The following is a 26,688-nucleotide window of genomic DNA, read 5'->3' as shown; positions in this document are numbered from 1 at the left end:
AACTAATCTAGATGTGTGGTGAGCACTTTGAACCCCCAAGTGCTTCACAGAATTTTATAACGCAGAGCTGTTAAAATAAAAAATATTTTTTTTTCCTCAAAAAGTGATTTTTAGCCCACTATTTTTTATTTTCACAAGGGTAACAGGATAAATTGGACCCCAAAAGTTGTTGTCCAGTTTGTCCTGAGTACGCTGGTACCCCATATATGGGGGGGGACCACTGTTTGGGCACACGTTGGGGCTCGGAAGGGAAGTAGTGACGCTTTGAAATGCCGACTTGATGGAATGGTCTGTGGGCGTCATGTTACGTTTGCAATGCCCCTGATGTACCTAAACAGTGGAAACCCCCCACAAGTGACCCCATTTTGGAAACTAGACCCCCCAAGGAACTTATCTAGATGTGTGGTGAGCACGTTGAACCCCCAAGTGCTTCACAGAAGTTTATAACGCAGAGCTGTGAAAATAAAAAAATATTTTTTTTTCCTCAAAAAGTGATTTTTAGCCCACTATTTTTTATTTTCACAAGGGTAACAGGATAAATTGGACCCCAAAAGTTGTTGTCCAGTTTGTCCTGAGTACGCTGGTACCCCATATATGGGGGGGACCACTGTTCGGGGACACGTTGGGGCTCGGAATGGAAGTAGTGACGTTTTGAAATGCCGACTTGATGGAATGGTCTGTGGGCGTCATGTTACGTTTGCAGAGCCCCTGATGTACCTAAACAGTGGAAACCCCCCACAAGTGACCCCATTTTGGAAACTAGACCCCCCAAGGAACTTATCTAGATGTGTGGTGAGCACGTTGAACCCCCAAGTGCTTCACAGTAGTTTATAACGCAGAACCGTGAAAATAAAAAATCTTTTTTTTCCACAAAAATAATTATTTTAGCCCCCATTTTTTTATTTTCCCAAGGGTAACAGGAGAAATTAGACCCCCAAAGTTGTTGTGCAATTTTTCCTGAGTACCCTGATACCCCATAAGTGGGGGTACACCACTGTTTGGGCACACGTCAGGGCTCGAAATGGAGGGAGCACCGTTTGACTTTTTGAACGCAAAATTGGCTGGAATTAATGGTGGCTCCATGTCGCGTTTGGAGAGCCCCTGATGTGCCTAAACAGTGGAAACCCCTCAATTCTATCTCCAACCCTAACGCCAACACACCCCTAACCCTAATCCCAACCCTAATCATAACCCTAACCACAACCCTAATCCCAACACACCCCTAACGAAATCCCAACTCTAACCCTAACCACAAGCCTAACCGTAATCCCAACCCCAACCCTAATCCCAATTCCAACCCTAACCCTAAATTCAACCCTAACCCTAAATTCAACCCTAACCCTTAGTGCAACCCTAACCCTTAGTGCAACCTTTAACCCTTAGTCCAACCCTAACCCCTAGTCCAACCCTAACCCCTAGTCCAACCCTAACCTCTAGTCCAACCCTAACCCTTAGTCCAACCCTAACCCTTAGTCCAACCCTAGCCCTAACCCTAGCCCTAACCCTAGCCCTAACCCTAGCCCTAACCCTAGCCCTGGACCTAACCCTAATGGAAAAAAAAAATATATTTTATTATTTGTCCCTACCTATGGGGGTGATAAGGGGGGCGGTGATTTACTTTTTATTTATTTTGATCACTATGAAAGTTTATCATAGTGATAAAAATAAATGAATGAATCTGCAGCGTTGCAGATTCGATTCGGCGCACTGCGCATGCGCCCGCCATCTTGCAAGATGGCGGCGCCCATGACGCTGGACGGCAGGACACCGGGACGGATAGCGGGAGATCGGAGGCACAAAGGAGGGTGAGGGGGTGATCGGAGGGTGAGAGGGGATGATCGGAGGGCTGGGGGGCGGAGGGAAGGCGGGGGGGCAGATCATGACGGCGGCTGCCGATCGGTGCCGTCAGAAGGTGGCGGCAGCCGATCGGTGCCGTCAGTTGGTGTGGGGGGGGTCGGGTCTCGGTGTCCAGCCATGTCCGATGTTATTTCAGCATAGGCCATGGCTGGATTGTAATATTTCACCAATTTTCATTGGTGAAATATTACAATCGCTCTGATTGGCAGTTTCACTTTTAACAGCCAATCAGAGCGATCGTAGGCACGTGGGGGCTAAGCCACACCCCCAGGTGTTAACTCTGAAGGGTCCTTTGTGTGCGGGTCGGGTGACCTTTCAGTGAACCCGGTCACCCGACCCGCAGGGGGGCTATTTATAGCATGACGCCTACGTAGGCGTCATAGGTCGTTTGGGCACTGCTTTTCATGACGCCTACGTAGGCGTCATAGGTCGTGAAGGGGTTAAAAGAAAAATGATTTTGCAATTGAATCTGTCAGCAGGTTTTTGCTACTCCATCTGAGAGGAGCTGGATGTGGAAACAGAGAAACTGATTCCAATGATAGATCACTAAATGAGCTACATAATTTATTTAAAAAAATCCGTTTTATCTGCTGAAGATCTAGCAGTTCTCTAAATCCTGAGCTCTGTATAACCCCGCCCACATCACTGATTGGCAGCTTTTTGTGTACACCGTGCATAGACACCTGTATGGGGGTGGGTTTATACAGAGCTCATGAATATGGACGACTACCTGGCACCAGGTTTACTAGTCCTATAGCGATAGATTCACTGTTTTGTCAGCAGGAGATTATCAAACCAACAGCAAGCAGCCCAGTAAATGACCCAGCTGGAATCAGGATTTCTGTCATTATACTGCTGTCAAGGGTTTACAGCGACTAAGAAGAGCCAGAAGACAGCAGGGTCTGATTTCTCCTACTCCTGCATTGAATAGAAGCGCTTCACCTTCATATTAAATGGTGTAAGTTTATTTTAGCAGTGCAGGGTTTAATCTGCTCAGTTGAGAGCTCCTGGAAGCTTTCCTGCATTAAGGCTCTCAGCTGTGCACTGTTAGCCACCCAAATCTCCTATCTAATTTGGGCCCTGGCTGTCAATCATTGTCAGAGTAGCTTATGCTGCATGACTGGAGGTTGTTGGTGGTTGTTGTTGTTGGAGAAGGCATTTGGTGGATTTATCTGTGACTGTTGCTAGGTTTTGAGTGTTTGATAATGCCCTTTCTTCTCCTTCTTTGGTTTAACCCCATCCTCCACTTCCCAGTGTTTACCTCTATTATTTATGTGTATATATTTTATGATTGGTATTTTGCTTTATACCTGTTCGTATTACCTTGTTCGTCTGGTTGGAGTATTACGGTACACTACTACTGAGGGCAGATTCAGGAGGTAAGGCAAGGTACATGGCCCTGGCTTCTTCACCATCAGAAGTAATCTGGGGAACAGGGCAAGCTAAGGCGCCTCTAGTGTAAGTGACTGGAAAGGAGCTCCTGGTCCTTGGACTCCAGATAATAGAGTCATGACAGTTGCTCTAAGATGTGTTTAAAAATCAGTTTCAATCTTTATTTCATAATAATTTCAAAACATAAAAACGGATCAGTGGATCAATTACAGTACACAGCGATCAAGGCAGCTACTAAATCCAAGTCAATAATATATAAACCTACAAAAATGACTATCACAGACATAATGCAAAATTTAAATCTTTATTTCCATAGTTAATTACATAAAATGCAAAAGAAATGTAAACAGTAGAAGGGGTTATGCTGTTATTATTTTGAATTAAGAAGGTCAAAGGGATAAGTGGTTATTACAATAATTCTCATGGCTCGGACCCCCAAAGTATACCAAAATGGTCATGATATGAAGTGATAGAAAAAAAGGGAGAAAACTGCCTCAATTTTGATGTAAGAATAAATGCACATATTTCATGAGAATTATTCCAATTTGACATTAATTAATTCTTATAGTGAAAAATATCCATAATGAAAGTGCAAGAGTGCTTATAATAATGAATTAAACAATAAAATTAATTTTATGCATTAGCAGAAAACCAGAAATTCCAAGTGCTTATATTGTAATACATAGGTTTTTTATGCAGGTATTGTTAATGTTTATAGGAATCTGAAATATAGATGCTGACTATATTAATATAAAGATGTCAGATACAGACTTAGATTGTCACAAGGAGCATCTGCTTGATAGTAAGTCCCAAGGTAAGTCCTCAAGGAAGGACTTACCTTGGATACATATATTTTGGATACATATATTTTAAAAATAAACTTATATCTTATTGCTGCGGTTTTAAATTTTTAGTACTTCTTACTTATGAAGTTTTTTTTCCAGCAACCTCATAAAGAATGACGCTGCATTCTCACAGGTAAAAACATGCCCCCTTCTGCCGACTGATGCAAGTCTCAGCAGTTATACCCCTAGCAGTCTATAAGATATCAGCTATCCTACCTTATATACTCGCGTATAAGTTGAGATTTTCAGCCCATTTTTTGGGCTGAAAGTTCCCCTCTCTGCTTATATGCGAGTCATATACGCCAGGAGGTCTGCGGGGGAGGGGGGGCAGGGGTGTCAGATCATACTCACCCCCCGGCGCATCTCTGCAGCCCCCTGCTTTTCCCACGGTCTCCCTTCCTTCAGCAGTGATATTCATGACTTTAATGAGCGGTGCCACGTAACCACTGAAGGAAGGGAGACCGTGGGAGAAGCAGGGCTGCAGAGACCGTGCAGAGACCGTGCTAGGAGGGGGTAAGTATATACAGTATTCACCTGTCCCTGGTCCAACGCTTCTCGCCGCTGTCTGCCGCGTCCTCTGTCAGTGACGTGCAGGCAGCAGAGGGCGCAATGACATGGTTTGTGTGCGCCCTTTGCTGCCTGAACAGTCACTGACAGAAGACCCAGCAGACAGCGGCGAGCAGCGCTGAACCGGGGATAGGTGAATATCTCAGGTGCTGGGGCCCTGAGCCATTGGTGATACCGGCACCTGGCCCCCATAGCGCGCCAGTGTCCCCGCCTGCTCAGCACACCGACACCTGGCCCCCAGCGACGAGGTGAGTATGTAATTTTTTTTTTATTTGCAGCAGTGGCAGCAGCATATGGGGCCTATTCTATGGAGCATCTTATGGGGCATATTCTATGGAGCATCTTATGGGGCAGCATATGGGGGCATAATCTATGGGGCATCTTATGGGGCATAATCTATGGGGCATCTTATGGGGCATATTCTATGGAGCATCTTATGGAGCATAATCTATGGAGCATCTTATGGGGCATATTCTATGGAGCATCTTATGGGGCAGCATATGGAGGGATAATCTATGGAGCATCTTATGGGGCATATTCTATGGAGCATCTTATGGGGCATAATCTATGGAGCATCTTATGGGACATAATCTATGGAGCATCTGATGGGGCAACATATGGGGCATAATCTGTGAAGCATTTTATGGGGCCATAACCTTTATGGAGCAGCATATGGGGCATATTCTTTGGAGCATCTTATGGGGCCATTATTAACCTTTGTGCAGCATTATATGGGGTGTATTTTGTATGGAGCATCTTATGGAGCATTATATGGGGCTCCTGATTCAATATGGATATTCAGAAATATTTAATCTACTGATGTCTCAATTAATTTTACTTTTATTGGTATCTATTTTTATTTTTGAAATTTACCAGTAGCTGCTGCATTTTCCACCCTAGGCTTATATGTGAGTCAGTAAGTTTTCCCCGTTTTTTGTGGCAAAATTAGGGGGGTCGGCTTATACTCGGGTCGGCTTATACACAAGTATATACGGTATTTTGTTCTTTCCGCAACCTTTATGAACTTTAATAAAACATAGTAACATGTGGAATAACAGGACGGTGATAGCTGCTGAGGTATCATTCATTTCTATGCAGTTAGGAACATATATACCAAATTATTTTTTTTGCTACAAATAAATGTTTATCAAACTATTGATCACATACACCTCTAAGTCTAAAGATTTGAAGATTTACTCTTTTTGTTGGCATTTGCCAATCAGCATACAGACTGGCTTAAAATGTACCAATTATTTCAACAAACTTTGCTTAAGTCAATATCAAAGGTGAATATCAGAGACTTTGTAATATATCTTTTCAGATAAATCGCCTTCTTTCTCCACTATTAAGCCCCTTTTCTTCTGAAAGGTATATCACTTCATTAAGTATCTTATGAACTGATAAGAAATTCATTTCTACATCTTTTGCCTGCTTTATTTCTAGGTGTTCACAACTTGAAAATGGAAAATCTCACAACAGTTACAGTGACAGTGCATTCATCTGAACATAGTGCTATCTCCTCTGCTGCACATGTTGGGCTGAATGGATATTTTGCTACTTCTTTCTGTCTGAAGTATTCAGATCCAGGAAATTATTCAATTAGTAAGTGTCCTCTATTTCAAACTTTTTTTTTACTCCTCATTACACTTGCATCTGTAGTTAAAGGGAAGATGCCGTGTTTTTTCATAATTGAATGTAAAAAAGAAAATAGTTTAAAAAGATATTGTCCCCTAAGCTTGACTCAGTGGTGTGTATGGATTTTTTTTTTTCTGTAGTAATGCAGCCACTGGGGGCTGCCATCTTACCTCTCTGGCTGCTGAACGACATTTTCCATGCTCATTTACGGCAGTCCCTGGACATAAGACATAACGGTCGGCTCCCGACCCCTATCTCTATCATTGCAGCTGCATCAGGAGGGAACTGGCCACGCCTCTGTGGGCAGCTCAATCACAGCTGTAGGTGTGGCCAGGCGCCATCTTATTAGAGCCCAGTGCTTTCCTGTTAGCTCCAGTTAAACTCTATTGCAAGACCTGGATGCTGTACTGTTCCAGCATAACAGCTTGGATGTTCATTCTGCACATACTAGCTGTAAGAGAGGAACCAGGACGAGCTGCTGGAGACCGAGCTGCTCTTTCCAAATCACCCGACCAGCTGCTGCCCCTGCAAAACATAGGAGGAGCAAACACTTGGCAATCTGCTGGACATCTAATCCTCTCCTGAGTGATACTGACTGCTGAGCCGTGTATCTAATCCTCTCCTGTGTGATACTGTCTGGTGAGCTGTGTATCTAATCCTCTCCTGTGTGATACTGACTGCTGAGCCGTGTATCTAATCCTCTCCTGTGTGATACTGTCTGGTGAGCCGTGTATCTAATCCTCTCCCGTGTGATACTGACTTCTGAGCCGTGTATCTAATCCTCTCCTGTGTGATACTGACTGCTGAGCCGTGTATCTAATCCTCTCCTGTGTGATACTGACTGCTGAGCTGTGTATCTAATCCTCCTGTGTGATACTGACTGCTGAACCGTGTATCTAATCCTCTCCTGTGTGATACTGACTGCTGAGCTGTGTATCTAATCCTCTCCTGTGTGATACTGACTGCTGAGCCGTGTATCTAATCCTATCCTGTGTGATACTGACTGCTGAGCCGTGTATCTAATCCTCTCCTGTGTGATACTGACTGCTGAGCTATGTATCTAATCCTCTCCTGTGTGCTGAGCTATGTATCTAATCATCTCCTGTGATACTGTCTGCTGAGCTGTGTATCTAATCATATCCTGTGTGATACTGACTGCTGAGCTGTGTATCTAATCCTCTCCTGTGTGATACTGACTGCTGAGCCGTGTATCTAATCCTCTCCTGTGTGATACTGACTGCTGAGCTATGTATCTAATCCTCTCCTGTGATACTGTCTGCTGAGCTGTGTATCTAATCCTATCCTGTGTGATACTGACTGCTGAGCTGTGTATCTAATCCTATCCTGTGTGATACTGTTTGCTGAGCCGTGTATCTAATCCTCTCCTGTGTGATACTGTTTGCTGAGCCGTGTATCTAATCCTCTCGTCTGTGATACTGTGTGCTGAGCAGTGTATTTAATCCTCTCCTGTGTGATACTGACTGCTGAGCCATGTATCTAATCCTCTCCTGTGATACTGTCTGCTGAGCCGTGTATCTAATCCTCTCCTGTGATACTGTGTGCTGAGCCGTGTATCTAATCCTGTGTGATACTGACTGCTGAGCTGTGTATCTGAAGGTACTGTCACACTTAGGCTAGTTTCACACTAGCGCTTTTGAGCGCAGCGTCGGCCTGCGCATGGCCGCCGCTAAGCCCCACCCCCTGCCACGCCTCCACCGGTAGCTCCGCCTACTGGCGCATGACGCTGCATGCGTCCCCTATCTTTATCACTGGGGGCGCAGGCCATGCGCAGTATGCGTTTGGCGGCACATGCGCCTTTTTGACGGTGCGCCGGCGCAACCAAACTGCAGCAGGTTGCGTTTGGCGCAGGTCGGCGCACCGTCAAAAGGACGCATGCGCCGCCAAATGCATACTGCGCACGGCCTGCGCCCCCAGTGATAAAGATAGGGGACGCATGCAGCGTCATGCGCCGGTAGGCGGAGCTACCGGTGGAGGCATGGCAGGGGCGGGGCTTAGCGGCAGCCGTGCGCAGGCCGTCGCTGCGCTCAAAAGCGCTAGTGTGAAACTAGCCTTAGCGATGTACCAGCGATCCCGACCAGTGATATGACCCGGTCAGGATCGCTGGTGCATTGCTAGGTGGTCGCTAGTGAGCTGCCTGTGTATCTAATCCTCTCCTGTGTGATACTGTCTGCTGAGCTGTGTATCTAATCCTGTGTGATACTGACTGCTGAGCTGTGTGATACTGACTGCTGACTGCTGAGCTGCTGGCAGATCTCACCAGCGACATCGCTGGGGACGGGGGTCGCTACTTACCTGTCACACCAGGCGATCCTGCGTCCTCCCGCCCGGCTCCACGCGTAGCTCGTCGTTACAGCAGGAAGCTGACGACGAGAAACAGTCCTGAACGTTCTCGCGCGATCAGCGATAATCAGCGGGGGAGCGGGTCGTAGGTAAGTATCAGACACAGCGATGTCGCTAGCAATATCGCTATAATGTCACAAGTTATAGCGATATCTCTTAGTGTGACAGGCCCTTAATCCTATCCCGTGATACTGCTCTCCTGAAATACTCTGTGCTGCTGTCACCCTGCTCCCAGAATCCTTGCTGCCTGCCATCCTCAGTGACCAAAGACCCCATTCCTCTCCTCAGATCCTGTCCTGGCGATGTGTGAAAGTGAGGCGACAGGGGCCTGATGTATGGTGGAAGGAGCAGGGCGACAGCAGCACAGAGTATTTCAGGAGAGCAGTGTGCTGGTCTGTGGGGGGCGCCCTGTTCGGTGCCAGGGATTGTACATAGAGCGCTGTGTTTTATACACATGGATGGACCGTCTGCTTGTCTGCTCCACAGAAATCCAGGAAACATTTCTGCTGATTGGTGACCTGTTCTGATCCAGACTTTACATGAAAAGACAGTCAGTAACTTGCAGGCCCCATCAAAATGGCTGCTCACTGTGTTCCTAGATGTCATCCTCTCTTTTCCCTTAGCAAACACCCAGAAGGGGAGGAGAGGAGTGACATCACACATATGTCAGCAGACTCCGCCCATATTTACTCCAGTGCAGTAATGTGAGCTAGTTGCACTAGGTTTTTGTGCCAAACTTCAGTAGCTGCTCCCCCTAGTGTTAACAAGTGGAAATGCCAAACTTTTTAAAATTTTTCATATTTTACAAAATTAAAAACAAATGATAATATTTTTTAAGAAAATGTAAACATTAATTCTTTACATTTTTTTCAAATGCTGAAAAAATTTTTTTTGGATGTCACCTTCCCTTTAAGAGCTGGGCTACCTGTTTGATGCATAATGTTTATTCAATATATACATTTCTAATAGGTATATATAGACCGACAGATGCTGGTGGCAATAGTAAGCCCCCCGGCAGTGCACCAGGCTGCACAATATTTGTTAAATAAATCTCATAGTCCTTTTTAAGAAAGGCAAAGTCACTTCAATACTGAGCTCAACATATTCCACAAGAAGGTATATCATGTGGAAAAAAGTGAAAATAAGAGAAAATATTGATTGTTAAAAATAATTCTTTGTTAAATATTTTCAAAAGGAGAAGTTAAAAAGACAGGGCAAAAGGCCTCCAAAAAAGGGGATAGGCTGCGGCAAAACAGTATACAATGATGTAAAAAAATATTACACACAATAATAACCCTGTAGATTTAAATATAAATACAAAAATGGTTCTTGCATGCAAAAGTAATAATAATAATTCCTGCCAGAGTCAGTGCACCATAGTAGATGACAATGAACACATTGCTTGTTACTACTAGGTTTTACAAAAAAGGCAATATTGCACGTTGCCAGTGCGGCTGTGGAAAAAGTAGATGTAAATATAAAGAGGTATTGCCATGCAAAATAATCACTGCAGGGTTCAACATGCCTCAGTAGACAAAAGCCATTGTTTGTTACTGCTGAGTATCTGCAAAGGAAACAGTATTGCACATTGCCCATGTGACTATTGGCGTCCTGAGTGTGCTAAAGGGTTAATGAGTAAAGTGTGCCAGGGAGCTGCACAGAGTATATTAGAAATAAAGTGCCTGATATAAACCGGGGACTGGTTGTTAATACCCGAGTTAGAAGAATGTGCCAGATTCGGTGCAGCGTCCACCAGTAACAGCTGAGGGAATGCCGCAGGAGTCTCCCCCCGCCCGACGAGCACAGTTTCGCTATGTAGCTTCTTCCAGGGGCGTGGAGATAAGGAAGTTTCAGCCAGGTATTTGTAGTGAGGTTCAAGAACCCGGGGAGGAGTGTGGGGGAACTTCCATTGGTCTGTTGTAGCGCACGTCAGAAAGTCCCGCCTCCTTTTGCTAAGGGGACTTCCGCGGTTGCGCTCTGTGGCACGCAGGTGAAATGCACAGCGTGTCACTGTTCAGAGCACTTCCGGTGGTCACTAGGAGGATACAGGGCTAACGCGTTGTAACGAATGGAAGCGGAGGCAGAGATGGTGAAGTTCACATTCGTTTTTATTTTTTAAGTGGAAGCTTGGGACCACGGTCCGGGGGGCTCCGAAGGGGGCGTGATTAGTGAGCCCTGGGCACCCGTAGTAAAGCCCCTCAGGCAGGGCCAGAATGGAATACCCGGAGGACACAGGTGCTACCTCCAGTTAGACCCCGAACACGTGGCAGCTGTCCCAGCGGGACCAAAAGGGATAACAAAAGTTACAGCAGAGTCCATAATGCGCTGGGTTCTGGATACGATTAGTTGGTAAGGAGTCGGTTCCAGTGACCTTCACACAGTCCTTGGACACGAATGGCTGTAGGCAAAACGGGAAGGCTTAGGTCCAGATGGTTGCTGATATAACCAGGTAACACAGGATACTGATATGCTGTGGAAACAGAGAGCATTAGACAATGCACAGAGACTGCAGCTGCAGCACAGACAGGTTAGCATGAGAACCGGCTGTAGCAATGATAGATACTCAGCGCTCTCACTATGGAGGAAAGGCCAGAAATAGCAGCCAGTGCGCTGCCATTGGTTAATTGCATTTTTTGAATAATGCACGCCGCCCCTTTAAGAAGGCAAGAGAGCGGGCGGGTGTGCCCTAATAGTCTTAGCTACAGACCTCCTCACAGGACGCCAGGAGGAGGAGGCAGGAAGGTGGACAGAACGCTGAGCAGCAGCATGAGAGGCTCGAGGTGAGTTCCCAGAACGGAGAGCAGCGGCAGGCCTGGACGCAGCACCAGGACGGGGGCCAGGTGTAATAGCGGAAGGCCTGGGCACAGCGCCAGGACGGGGACCGGGTGTAACACACGTGCGCATTAGACACTTGGAAATGTGAACATTGGAACATATAAATATGAATAAAATATTTTGATATGATAAAAAAACATGTGCAATAAGGAAGTCCATATTATTACTTTTTCAGTCGGTTGTTATTGTCCATTTGTCTTTATCACTTTCTCCTGGATAGTAGTCTTCTCCTGAGATGATAGCTTTTAGTAAGGTGGATGAAAAACACATTTTTTTTATCATATCAAAATATTCTTTTATTCATAGTTATACATGCACTTTTTGTGTAATTTTTTGCTTGTGCCTTTTTTCATGTTATCCATGCACCCCCTTTTTCAGTGTATTGGATACACACAAATCTGTATTTATATACATTCCCCCTTTTTTCACTACACCCTGCATACTTATATGTTCATCATTGCCTGTGTTTATTTATGCAATTTATGCACCTCATGATATGTCTCCACTCTCCCTCTCATTTATTATGCTGGCAACTGATTACCGTATATACTCGAGTATAAGCCGACCCCCCTAATTTTGCCACAAAAAACTGGGAAAACTTATTGACTTGTGTATAAGCCGAGGGTGCACAGTGAGTGGCCTCAGTTATCTGCAGTGTGTGGCCCCAGTTATGATGCACAGTGAGTGGCCCCAGCTTTTCTGCACAGTGAGTGGCCCCAGTTATGCTGCACAGTGAGTGGCCCCAGTTATGCTGCACAGTGAGTGGCCCCAGTTATGCTGCACAGTGAGTGGCCCCAGCTTTTCTGCACAGTGAGTGGCCCCAGCTTTTCTGCACAGTGAGTGGCCCCAGCTTTTCTGCACAGTGAGTGGCCCCAGCTTTTCTGCACAGTGAGTGGCCCCAGCTTTTCTGCACAGTGAGTGGCCACAGTTATCATGCACAGTGAGTGGCCCCAGCTTTTCTGCACAGTGAGTGGCCCCAGTTATGCTAAGTGAGTGGCCCCAGCTTTTCTGCACAGTGAGTGGCCCCATCATGTTGCCGCTGCCTCCCTTACAAAAAAAAACAAAAACCTGCATACTCACCTCAGTCGCTGCCCCCTGCTCATCAGCGTTGCGCTCTGCAGTGACTGTGCAGGCAGAGAGCGCGATAGCGCCCTCTGACCTGAATGTCACTGCAGAGGACGCAAGACAGCAGAGCGCAGGGACAGGTGACTATGCCTCGCCCCCCGCCCCCCGCGTTCATACTCACCGGGTCATGGCGCTTGTCTCTGCAGCTCCCCTGCTTGTTGTTCCATGTTGTCGGCGCTGCTCTCTTCCTGGTTCAGCGGTCACGTGGTACCCACTCATTAAATATGCGCATATTTAATGAGCGGGTACCATTTGACAGCCGAAGCAGGAAGAGAGCAGCGCCGACAACATGGAACAAGCAGGGGAGCTGCAGAGAAGGGTGAGTATGATCTGACATCCCCACTCCCCCTCCCCTGCCGATCCCCCCCCCCCCCCGGTATATGACTCGTGTATAAGCCGAGAGGGGGACTTTCAGCCCAAAAAAATGGGCTGAAAATCTTGGCTTATACACGAGTATATACGGTATTCATTACTTGCCCTTTAAACCACTGTGCAGCAACACGTCCTCCTTTTATGTATACACTATCCCCAACATGCTTTTCACGTTCACATTTTGTTCCTTTCCCCCCTTTCACATTCACACACAGCCCTTGCTTCATACATCCCCTGCTCACATTCAATCACTTTTTTTTTTTTCTTTTGGTTTCTCCACCACACCCAGTCCTGTCCATGTTCACATTTCCAATTGTCTAATGTACACGCGTTAGCCCTGTATCCTCCTAGTGACCACCGGAAGTGCTCTGAACAGTGACACGCTGTGTATTTCACCTGCATGCCACAGAGCGCAACTGCGGAAGTCCCCTTAGCAAAAGGAGGCGGGACTTTCTGACGTGCGCTACAACAGACCAATGGAAGTTCCTCCACACTCCTCCCTGGCTTCTTGCACCTCACTACAAATACCCGGCTGACACTTCCTTATCTCCACGCGCCTGGAAGAAGCTACATAGGAAAACAGCGCTCGTCGGGGAGACTCCTGCGGCATTCCCTCAGCTGTTACTGGTGGACGCTGCACCGAATTCGGGACATTCTTCTAACTCGGGTATTAACAACCAGTCCCCGGTTTATATCAGGCACTTTATTTCTATTATACTCTGTGCAGCTCCCTGGCACACTTTACTCATTAACCCTTTAGCACACTCAGGATGCTAATAGTCACATGTTCAATGTGCAATACTGTTTCCTTTGCAGATACTCAGCAGTAACAAACAATGGCTTTTGTGTAGTGAGGCATGTTGAACCCTGCAGTGATTATTTTGCTTGTCAATACCTCTTTATATTTACATCTACTTTTTCCACAGCCACACTGGCAACGTGCAATATTGCCTTTTTTTTTGCAAAACCTAGTAGTAACAAGCAATGTGTTCATTGTCGTCTACTATGGTGCACTGACTCTGGCAGGAATTATTATTACTTTTGCATGCAAGAACCATTTTTGTATTTATATTTAAATCTACAGGGTTATTATTATGTGTGTAATATTATTTTTTTACATCATTGTATACTGTTTTGCCGCAGCCTATCCCCCTTTTTTTGGAGACCTTTTGCCCTGTCTTTTTAACTTCTCCTTTTAGTAATATTTAATAAAGGGCTAGGAACAGGAGAACACCAATGTGACTAAATAAGGATGTAAAAAGGGCAATAAATAACAAGAACAAGGCATTTAAGAAGCTAAAGCAAGAAGGCAATGAAGAAGCATTAAAAAGTTATAGAGAAAAAAATAAAATGTGTAAAAAACAAATACATTTAGCAAAAGTGGAAACTGAGAGACTCATTGCTAAGGAAAGTAAAACAAACTCCAAACTATTCTTTAATTATATAAACAGTAAAATGATTAAAATTGATGGTGTCGGCCCTTTAAAGAACAATGAGGGTGAAATCATAGAGAGCGATGTGGGAAAAGTAAATGTTTTAAATACTTTTTTCTCAACAGTGTTCACACAGGAAAAGGATTTGCCAGGGGAAATGCAGAGTGATAATGTAAACTCCCCATTAAGTATTACCTGCCTAACCCAGGAAGAAGTGCAGAACCGCCTTAGGGTGGTTTCACATTAGCGCTTTTTAAGCGCACGCACGGCCGGGGGTAGCTCCGCCCCCGAGCCGGCTCTCTGCCCGGCGTGCCCGCCCCTTGCTTGTAGCGCCGCCTCCTAGCGCACAGCGGCGCCTGCGATCGGCGCACCCTATCTTTAGCATAGGGTGCGCAGATCGTGCGCAGGCCGTGCGCTAGTTGCGCTTTGACCTGCGCTGCGCACTTTTGACGGTGCGCCGTGCGCGCCAAAATCCGAAAAGTTTGATTTTGGCGTGCACGGCGCACCGTCAAAAGTGCGCAGCGCAGGTCAAAGCGCAACTAGCGCACGGCCTGCGCACGATCTGCGCACCCTATGCTAAAGATAGGGTGCGCCGATCGCAGGCGCCGCTGTGCGCTAGGAGGCAGCGCTACAAGCAAGGGGCGGGCACGCCGGGCAGAGAGCCGGCTCGGGGGCGGAGCTACCCCCGACCGTGAGTGCGCTTAAAAAGCGCTAATGTGAAACCACCCTTAGTAAGATTAAAATTGACAAATCACCAGGCCCTGATGGCATTCACCCTCGGGTATTAAGGGAGTTAAGTAATGTGATAGACAGGCCTCTATTCCTTATATTTAAAGACTCTATAGAAACAGGGTCTGTTCCTTTTGATTGTCGGCAAGCAAATGTGGTACCAATATTCAAAAAGGAGTGTAAAAGGGAACCTGGAAACTATAGGCCGGTAAACTTAACATCTGTTGTGGGTAAAATTTTTGAAGGGTTTCTAAGGGATACCATTATGGAATATCTCAATGTTAATAAATGTTTAACTCCATATCAACATGGATTTATGAAGGATCGCTCCTGTCAAACTAACCTGATCAGCTTCTATGAGGATGTAAGCTCTCAAATGGACCAAGGAGAATCATTGGATGTCATTTATCTCGACTTCTCTAAAGCATTTGACACTGTCCCACATAAAAGATTGGTAAGTAAGATGAGAAAGCTTGGGCTAGGGGAAAATGTGTTTAGACGGGTAGGTAGCTAGCTTAGTGATAGAAAACAAACAGTGGTTATTAATGGTGCATACTCAGATTGGACCAGGGTTACTAGTGGGGTACCACAGGGTTCTGTACTGGGCCCCCTACTATTTAATATATTTATTAATGATATAGTGGATGGCTTACACAGTAAAATATCAGTATTTGCAGATGATACAAAACTATGTAAGGTAGTTAACACAAAGGAGGACAGTTTGCAACTACAGACAGATTTGAGTAAATTAGGAATTGGGCTGAAAAATGGCAAATGAGGTTTAACACAGATAAGTGTAAGGTTATGCACATGGGAAGGAGAAACAGATGCTACAATTACTTACTAAATGGGGAACTGCTGGGAAATCAGACATGGAAAAAGACTTAGGCATCTTAGTCAATAAGAAGCTAAATTGGAGTGCCCAGTGTCAGGCAGCTGCCACCAAAGCAAATAGGGTCATGGGATGCATTAGAAGAGGTCTGGGGACACGAGATGAAAACATAATTCTCCCTCTGTACAAATCACTCTTCAGACCACACTTGGAGTATTGTGTGCAATTTTGGACGCCAGTGCTCAAGAAAGACATTACTGAACTTGAAAGGGTTCAAAGGCGGGCTACTAAAATGATAAATGGAGTTGGTTCACTACAATACCCAGAAAGGTTATCAAAATTAGGTCTATTTACTCTAGAAAAGAGAAGACTTAGGGGAGACCTAATATATATGTACAAGTATACTGTATCAGAGGGCAATACAGAGATCTCTCCAATGAACTGTTTGTACCAAGGACTGTGACAAGAACAAGGGGGCATTCTCTTTGTTTGGAGGAAAGACAATTTCTGCACCAGCATAGAAGAGTGTTCTTCATGGTAAGAGCAGTGAGGCTCTGGAATTCTTTTCCTGAGGAAGTGGTGATGGCCAACTCACTGAATGAATTTAAGAAAGGAATGGATGCTTTTCTTGTGAGTAACAGTATAGAAGGTTACGAATAACATAATATTATAGGTAGATGGTTGACCCAGCTTAGGGGAAGGAATTTTTTTCCCTATGGAGAAAATTGGCTTCTACTCTGTGGGCTTTTTGCCTTCCCCAGGATCAACAATGCAGAACAGCTGCACTAAAAATAGGCTGAACTAGATGGACATAAGGTCTTCCTTCAGCCTTCAAAACTATGTTACTATGTAAAGAATTATTTTTAACAATCAATATTTTCTCTTATTTTCACTTTTTTTCCACATGATATACCTTCTTGTGGAATATGTTGAGCTCTGCACAATTTTTGGTGCCACATCATTCATTAATAACATTTTAAACAGATAACACTTATTTTTCACTTTTATGTTACAGGAGCAAACATCAGAAATGTCATCTCAGAAAAAGAATGTGAACTGAAGATAAAGATACTCAATAAGGAGCCATGGTCTTTACAAATGCATTATATGGAGAAACAACCTTCAATGTCTTGTATTTCTAATGAATTAGTGTCAATGAAGTCTATAATTATTGCATTTCAAAATATACACCACCAGTTTCATGCCTTTGTGTTGAATGGAACACATCTGAATTTTCCTTGGTATTTTGTCGATAACAATTATACTTCCACACAAAATCATAGTGAACTATCTTGTCTTGCGGTAAGTGATTTTAAACATAATTTTACTATGCTATAATGTACTGCAAAAATAAAGCCACACTCTATTCTGTTACAGTGTAAAGTTAAAATTAAGCAGCACTCTACTCTGCTAGTGTGTAAGGCAAGAATAAAACCACACTGCATTCTGTCACAGTGTAAAGCGAAAATAAATCTCTACTCTCTGCCACAGTATAAGGTAATATAAAATACCACTATACTCTGTTACAGAACAAGGCAAAACATGAACTCCCACACTACTGCAGTATAAGGTAATATAAAATACCACTAGATTCTGTTACAGAACAAGGCAAAACATGAACTCCCACACTACTGCAGTATAAGGTAATATAAAATACCACTAGATTCTGTTACAGAGCAAGGCAAAACATGAACCCCCACACTACTGCAGTATAAGGTAATATAAAATACCACTAGATTCTGTTACAGAACAAGGCAAAACATGAACCCCCACACTACTGCAGTAAAAGGTAATATAAAATACCACTAGATTCTGTTACAGAACAAGGCAAAACATGAACCCCCACACTACTGCAGTATAAGGTAATATAAAATACCACTAGATTCTGTTACAGAACAAGGCAAAACATGAACCCCCACACTACTGCAGTAAAAGGTAATATAAAATACCACTAGATTCTGTTACAGAACAAGGCAAAACATGAACCCCCACACTACTGCAGTATAAGGTAAAAGTAAACACCACTCTACTACACTTCAATGTAAAACATAACTCTATTACATTATTAAGTAAAAATAAAGCAGCACTATTGTGCTACAGTATAAGGCAAAAATAAAGGAGAAATTACTCTGTTACTATATAAAGTAAAATTCCACAACCAATATTTAAAATGAAAAAATGAATATAAACATATATTCAGCTGTCATTTTGGCACGGTTTCAGCTATGTTGCTTGACTCTTATGCTACGTGAGTGCTGCTGATGGGCTGCCTTCCTCACACTTCGCTCAGTCATCTAGTGAGGCGTGAGTGCTGAAGCTTATTAGTGGCTGCAGATTTGAAGCAAGGAGACCCAGAGTCGGCATCACTGGGCTTCTGGTGTTTTTCTGATGCATGGCTTAAATGCCTAATGTGTCTAAGCAGTAACCTTATTTTTGATTTTTTTTACAGAATCACACTTGTGCAAATCACGATATATTTGAAGGCAGCGCAAATGTTTCTTTTGTAAGCAGATCATTTTAACTATATTTAAAATCTCTTTACTTTCAATGTTAAACATAAACATGTGTCTACCCAGCTAAAAAAAAAAACTTCTCCCATGAAATTTTTTATCCTCTTACTATATTGCAATCATCATATTATAAATGTAAAGTTCTGCGGAATATGTCGGCGGTATAGAAATAAAATTATTATTATTACAGCACTGTGTACTTTCAGTTGCTCATTTTGCCCTTCCACCCAGCTAATTCTTCTGTTTTCCATTAGGTCTAGGACAGCACGTGAGTAAAAACTGACTAGCTGAATCCTTCTAAGCTCTATGCTATCCAAGAAGTATCGTTTCTACTTGCGGAGATTGACATGCTAAGCATGCCGAGATGAGTGAGGAGACTTAAAGCCGCAATACTCCTCTGGAAAATATGCAAATTGTCTCTTTAGAGAGGCAGAGGACTAGAACTCTAGTGCCACCTATTGGAAGTAGCAATCCTAAAAGTCAATGTCGACCCTTTAACGAGCTTGATCACATGACTTAGGATAAAAGCCGAACCAGAATCTCAATTTGCAGACACTGTGTTTCGGGGTAGTGCCCCTCATCAGTGCAAAGTGTGAGATCTGGTTTGGTTATGTGAGAGACGTCTGACCGATATCCAAGAAGGATTGTTTCTCCTTGCGGAGATTGACATGCTAAGCATGCCGAGAGGAGGAGACTTAAAGCCGCAATGCTTCTCTGGAAAATATGCAAATTGTCTCTTCAGAGAGGAAGTGGACTAGAGGAGGAGACTTAAAGCCGCAAAGCTCCTCTGGGAAATATGCAAATTGTCTCTTCAGAGAGGAAGAGGACTAGAACGCGAGTGCCACCTATTGGAAGTAGCAATCCTAAAAGTCAATGTCGACCCTTTAACGAGCTTGATCACATGACTTAGGATAAAAGCCAAACCAGAATCTCAATTTGCAGACACTGTGTTTCGGGGTAGTGCCTCTCATCAGTGCAAAGTGTGAGATCTCGTTTGGTTATGTGAGAGGCGTCTGACCAATATCCAAGAAGGATTGTTTCTCCTTGCGGAGTTTGACATGCTAAGCATGCCGAGAGGAGGAGACTTAAAGCCACAATGCTTCTCTGGAAAATATGCAAATTATCTCTTCAGAGAGGAAGTGGATTAGAGGAGGAGACTTAAAGCCGCAATGCTCCTCTGGGAAATATGCAAATTGTCTCTTCAGAGAGGTCGAGGACTAGAACTCTAGTGCCACCTATTGGAAGTAGCAATCCTAAAAGTCAATGTCGACCCTTTAACGAGCCTTGTCACATGACTTAGGATAAAAGCCTGGGGGGTGATGAGGGGCAGTACCCAGAAACACAGTGTCTGCAAATTGAGATTCTGGTTTGACTTTTATCCTAAGTAATGTGACAAGGCTCGTTAAAGGGTTAACATTGACTTTTAGGATTGCTACCTCCAATAGGTGGCACTAGAGTTCTAGTCCTCTTCCTCTCTGAAGAGACAATTTGCATTATTTCCCAGAGGAGCATTGCGGTTTTATGTCTCCTCATATCGGCATGCTTAGCATGTCAATCTCCACAAGGAGAAACAATACTTCTTGGATATCGGTCAGACGCCACTTACACAGCCAAACCAGATCTCACACTTTGCACTGATGAGGGGCAGTACCCTGAAACACAGTGGCTGCAAATTGAGATTCTGGTTTGGCTTTTATCCTAAGTCATGTGACAAGGCTTGTTAAAAGGGTAGACATTGACTTTTAGGATTGCTACTTCCAATAGGTGGCACTAGAGTTCTAGTCCTCTTCCTCTCTGAAGAGACAAATTGCAAGCTCTGTGCTAAAACAGGAAGTCAATTTTCCCTTCATTATTGCAAAAGTCCTTGGCAGGGGAAGGAGCGGAGCAGATGGGTCAGAAGTTGAAGGGTGGGATGACTTATGCAGGGAAAAGAGACTTACTGTTTCTACATTGAGCAGAGAAAACAGAAGAATTAACTGGGTAGAAAGGCAAAATGAGCAATTGTAAGTACACAGTGCTATATAATATGAAGACTGCAATATATTAAGAGGATAAAAACTTTGATGGGGAGAGTGCTTCTTTAAATCTAGTTTATCAAATGGAAATATTTATGAAGTGGCCATGTTCAGCTTGTTTTAATTGGTAAAATTTGAAAAGTCTACTTTTAAAATTACTGTGTCTCGAAAAAGTATTCATACAGAATAAACTTTTCCACATGTTTTTACATTAAACACACAAGTTTGAATTTTTTGGGGGCGGATTTTATGTTATATACCAACAAAAAATAGCAATTGTTTAAGTGTAGAGGAAAGATACATGTTTTTTAAATTATTTTTAAAATGTAAATCTGAAAATTATAACATGCAGTTGTAGTCTCATACCTAGAGTTGAGCGATACCGTCCGATACTTCAAAATATCGGATCGGAATGGATCGGCCGATCTTTAAAAAAAGTATCGGTATCGCCGATGCCGATACCGGAAGTCCCATTCAAGTCTATGAGACTTCCGGTATCGGAATTGGAAAAACCCTTTCCTGCCCTTGTACAGCCTCTCAGGGGTCTGTACGGGCCTTCCGGGGGTCTCTGCCGGCCTGCCGGGGGTCTGTGCCGGCCTGCCGGTGGGCTGTGCGGACTGCCCGGGGTCTGTGCACCCTGTGGGGGTCTGTGCCGGCCTGCCGGGGGGCTGTGCTGATGTCCGGGGGTCTGTGCAGGCATCGTCCGATGGGACTACAAGTCCCATCAGGCGATGCCTGCTACCATGACAGTGATTGACACATTAGCCAATGATGGGACAGTAGTAGTCCCATCATCCGGCTAATGTGTTAAATGTAAAAAAAAAAAAAAAATACTACATACATACATACTACATGCATGCTACATACATACTACATGCTACATACATAGTACATATATACTACATGCTACATACATACTACATATATGCATCATACATACTACATATATGCATCATACATACTACATGCTAGATACATACTACATATATACTACATACATGCTACATACATACTGCATGCATGCTACATACATACTACATGCTACATACATACTACATACATACTACATGCATGCTACATACATACTACATGCTACATACATACTACATACATACTACATGCTACATACATACCACATATATACCACATATATACTACATACATACATGCTACATACATACTACATGCATGCTACATACATACTACATGCTACATACATACCACATATATACTACATACATACTACATGCATGCTACATACATACTACATGCTACATACATACCACATATATACTACATGCATGCTACATACATACATGCATGCTACATACATACTACATGCTACATACATACTACATGCTACATGCATGCTACATACATACTACATGCTACATACATACTACATACATGCTACATACATACTACATGCATGCTACATACATACTACATGCTACATACATACCACATATATACTACATACATACTACATGCATGCTACATACATACTACATGCTACATACATACCACATATATACTACATGCATGCTACATACATACATGCATGCTACATACATACTACATGCTACATACATACTACATGCTACATGCATGCTACATACATACTACATACATACTACATACATACTACATGCATGCTACATACATACTACATGCTACATACATACCACATATATACTACATGCATGCTACATACATACTACATGCTACATACATACCACATATATACTACATACATACTACATGCATGCTACATACATGCTACATACATACCACATATATACTACATACATACTACATGCATGCTACATACATACTACATGCTACATACATGCTACATATATACTACATGCATGCTACATACATACTACATGCTACATGCATGCTACATACATACTACATGCTACATACATGCTACATACATACTACATACATACTACATGCATGCTACATACATACTACATGCTACATACATACCACATATATACTACATGCATGCTACATACATACTACATGCTACATACATACCACATATATACTACATGCATGCTACATGCATGCTACATACATGCTACATACATACTACATACATACTACATACATACTACATGCATGCTACATACATACTACATGCTACATACATACCACATATATACTACATACATACTACATACATGCTACATACATACTACATGCATGCTACATACAATACATTCATACAATACATACATAGACATACAGTACATATAACATAGAGTAACATACTTACCAATACTTGTCACATTGTTCCCCGAAGCCATTGTCGTCTACGGAATAAATATTAACATAACAAACCACAAAAATACTCACCCATGATCCGAAGCAGTCCACGAGTGTGTCCCACGACGATCTTGGGTAGAGAACTGCAGCATCAGCTGATGCTGCCGCTCTCTACGGGCTGCAGGAATCCAATGACGGAAGGTAGGTATCCTTCCGCACTGTATTCCTCCGCCACTTAAAAAAAAAAAAAAAGTCCCTAGTCTCACTTTATGGTAAAAGCTGTGTGGGAATTTCCGTAGACGACAATGGCTTCGGGGAACAATGTGACAAGTATTGGTAAGTATGTTACTCTATGTTATATGTACTGTATGTCTATGTATGTATTGTATGAATGTATTGTATGTAGCATGCATGTAGCATGTATGTAGTATGTATGTAGTATATATGTGGTATGTATGTAGCATGTAGCATGTATGTAGTATGTATGTAGTATATATGTGGTATGTATGTAGCATGTAGTATGTATGTAGTATATATGTGGTATGTATGTAGCATGTAGTATGTATGTAGTATGTATGTAGTATGTATGTAGCATGTATGTATGTAGCATGTAGTATGTATGTAGCATGCATGTAGCATGTAGTATGTATGTAGCATGCATGTAGTATATATGTAGTATGTATGTAGCATGTAGTATGTATGTAGCATGCATGTAGTATGTATGTAGTATATATGTGGTATGTATGTAGCATGTAGTATGTATGTAGCATGTAGTATGTATGTAGTATATATGTGGTATGTATGTAGCATGTAGTATGTATGTAGCATGTAGTATGTATGTAGCATGTATGTAGCATGTATGTAGTATGTATGTAGTATGTATGTAGTATATATGTGGTATGTATGTAGTATATATGTGGTATGTATGTAGCATGTAGTATGTATGTAGCATGTAGCATGTATGTAGCATGCATGTAGTATATATGTGGTATGTATGTAGCATGTAGTATGTATGTAGCATGCATGTAGTATGTATGTAGTATATATGTGGTATGTATGTAGCATGTAGTATGTATGTAGTATGTATGTAGCATGTATGTATGTAGCATGTATGTAGCATGTAGTATGTATGTAGCATGCATGTAGCATATATGTAGTATGTATGTAGCATGTAGTATGTATGTAGCATGCATGTAGTATGTATGTAGTATATATGTGGTATGTATGTAGCATGTAGCATGCATGTAGTATGTATGTAGTATGTATGTAGCATGTAGTATGTATGTAGCATGTAGTTTGTATGTAGCATGTAGTATGTATGTAGTATGTAGTATGTATGTAGCATGCATGTAGTATATATGTAGTATGTATGTAGCATGCATGTAGTATGTATGTAGCATGCATGTAGTATGTATGTAGCATGCATGTAGTATATATGTAGTATGTATGTAGCATGTAGTATGTATGTAGCATGCATGTAGTATATATGTATGTATGTAGCATGCATGTAGTATGTATGTAGCATGTAGTATGTATGTAGCATGCATGTAGTATATATGTGGTATGTATGTAGCATGTAGTATGTATGTAGTATGTATGTAGTATGTATGTAGCATGTATGTATGTAGCATGCAGTATGTATGTAGCATGCATGTAGCATGTAGTATGTATGTAGCATGCATGTAGTATGTATGTAGTATATATTTGGTATGTATGTAGCATGTAGTATGTATGTAGCATGTAGTATGTATGTAGTATATATGTGGTATGTATGTAGCATGTAGTATGTATGTAGCATGCATGTAGTATGTATGTAGCATGTATGTAGTATGTATGTAGCATGTATGTAGTATGTATGTAGTATATATGTGGTATGTATGTAGTATATATGTGGTATGTATGTAGCATGTAGTATGTATGTAGTATGTATGTAGCATGTAGCATGTATGTAGCATGCATGTAGTATATATGTGGTATGTATGTAGCATGTAGTATGTATGTAGCATGCATGTAGTATATATGTGGTATGTATGTAGCATGTAGTATGTATGTAGTATGTATGTAGTATGTATGTAGCATGTATGTATGTAGCATGCAGTATGTATGTAGCATGCATGTAGCATGTAGTATGTATGTAGCATGCATGTAGTATGTATGTAGTATATATTTGGTATGTATGTAGCATGTAGTATGTATGTAGCATGTAGTATGTATGTAGTATATATGTGGTATGTATGTAGTATGTATGTAGCATGCATGTAGTATGTATGTAGCATGCATGTAGTATGTATGTAGCATGTATGTAGTATGTATGTAGCATGTATGTAGTATGTATGTAGTATATATGTGGTATGTATGTAGTATATATGTGGTATGTATGTAGCATGTAGTATGTATGTAGTATGTATGTAGCATGTAGCATGTATGTAGCATGCATGTAGTATATATGTGGTATGTATGTAGCATGTAGTATGTATGTAGCATGTATGTAGTATATATGTGGTATGTATGTAGCATGTAGTATGTATGTAGTATGTATGTAGTATGTAGCATGTATGTAGCATGTAGTATGTATGTAGCATGCATGTAGCATATATGTAGTATGTATGTAGCATGTAGTATGTATGTAGCATGCATGTAGTATGTATGTAGTATATATGTGGTATGTATGTAGCATGTAGCATGCATGTAGTATGTATGTAGTATGTATGTAGCATGTAGTATGTATGTAGCATGTAGTATGTATGTAGCATGCATGTAGTATATATGTGGTATGTATGTAGCATGTAGTATGTATGTAGCATGCATGTAGTATGTATGTAGTATGTATGTAGTGTGTATATATATATATATATATTTTTTTTAAACATTTAACACATTAGCTGGATGATGGGACTACTACTGTCCCATCATTGGCTAATGTGTCAATCACTGTCATGGTAGCAGGCATCGCCCGATGGGACTTGTAGTCCCATCAGAAGAAGCCTGCACAGACCCCCGGACATCAGCACAGCCCCCCCGGCAGGCCGGTACAGACCCCCACAGGGTGCACAGACCACCGGCAGGCCGGTACAGACCCCGGGCAGTCCACACAGCCCCCCGGCAGGCCGGCACAGCCCCCCGGCAGGCCGGCAGAGACCCCTGGAAGGCCCGAAATGACGGTGCATCATGATGCGCACACTCCGCGCATCATGATGACGTCATTTCGACTGTCAATCAACTTTGAAGTTCCGATTCCGATGCCCGATATTGAAAATATATCGGATGTCGGTATCGGAATTCCGATACAGCAAGTATCGGCCGATACCCGATACTTGCGGTATCGGAATGCTCAACACTACTCATACCCCTACATTAAATCCTTATTAGCTAATTACCTTCAAAAGTCATGTAATTAGTAAACTGAGTACAACTGTATGTAATTTAATCTCAGTATACACACGTGGTCAAAATTGTTGGTATCCCACATTTAATGACAGAAAAAACCCACAATAGTCACAGAAATAACTTGAATCTGACAAAAGTAATAATAAATAAAAAAAAATCTATGAAAATAAACAAATGAAAGTCAGACATTGCTTTTCAACCATGCATCCACAACATTTTGTTAAAAAATAAAACTCCTGAAATAACCCTGGACAGAAATGATGGTAGCCTTAACTTAATATTTTGTTGCACAACCTTTTGAGGCAATCACTCTAAGCAAATGATTCCTGTAACTGACAATGAGACTTCTGCACCTCTCGAGAGGTATTTTGGCCCACTCCTCAAGAGCAAACTACTCCTGTTGTCTCGTGTTTGAAGGTTGCCTTTTCCAGATGGCATGTTTTAGCTCTTTCCAAAGATGATTAATAGAATTTACGTCAGGGATCATAGAAAGCCACTTCAGAATAGTCCAATGTT

At 42.5% G+C, this 26,688-nt stretch overlaps 1 protein-coding gene across 1 annotated transcript in view; it reads left to right on the top strand.

Moving 5' to 3' along the window:
- The window catches only part of PKD1L1 (polycystin 1 like 1, transient receptor potential channel interacting), a 901,078-nt gene that overhangs the window by 79,276 nt on the left and 795,114 nt on the right, over positions 1–26,688 (top strand). The window contains exons 5-7 of the mRNA XM_073549827.1: positions 6,105–6,263; positions 16,999–17,285; positions 18,433–18,486. Of these exons, the coding sequence (XP_073405928.1) occupies positions 6,105–6,263; positions 16,999–17,285; positions 18,433–18,486 (500 nt within the window). The remainder of the gene's footprint in view (positions 1–6,104; positions 6,264–16,998; positions 17,286–18,432; positions 18,487–26,688) is intronic.

The sequence above is a fragment of the Dendrobates tinctorius genome, unplaced genomic scaffold (assembly GCF_039654945.1).
Source record: "Dendrobates tinctorius isolate UK_male_01 unplaced genomic scaffold, ASM3965494v1 ptg000162l, whole genome shotgun sequence".
Classification (NCBI taxonomy): domain Eukaryota; kingdom Metazoa; phylum Chordata; class Amphibia; order Anura; family Dendrobatidae; genus Dendrobates; species Dendrobates tinctorius.
Note: the sequence above shows the minus strand (reverse complement) of the source record. Positions and strands in the feature narration are given on the sequence as shown.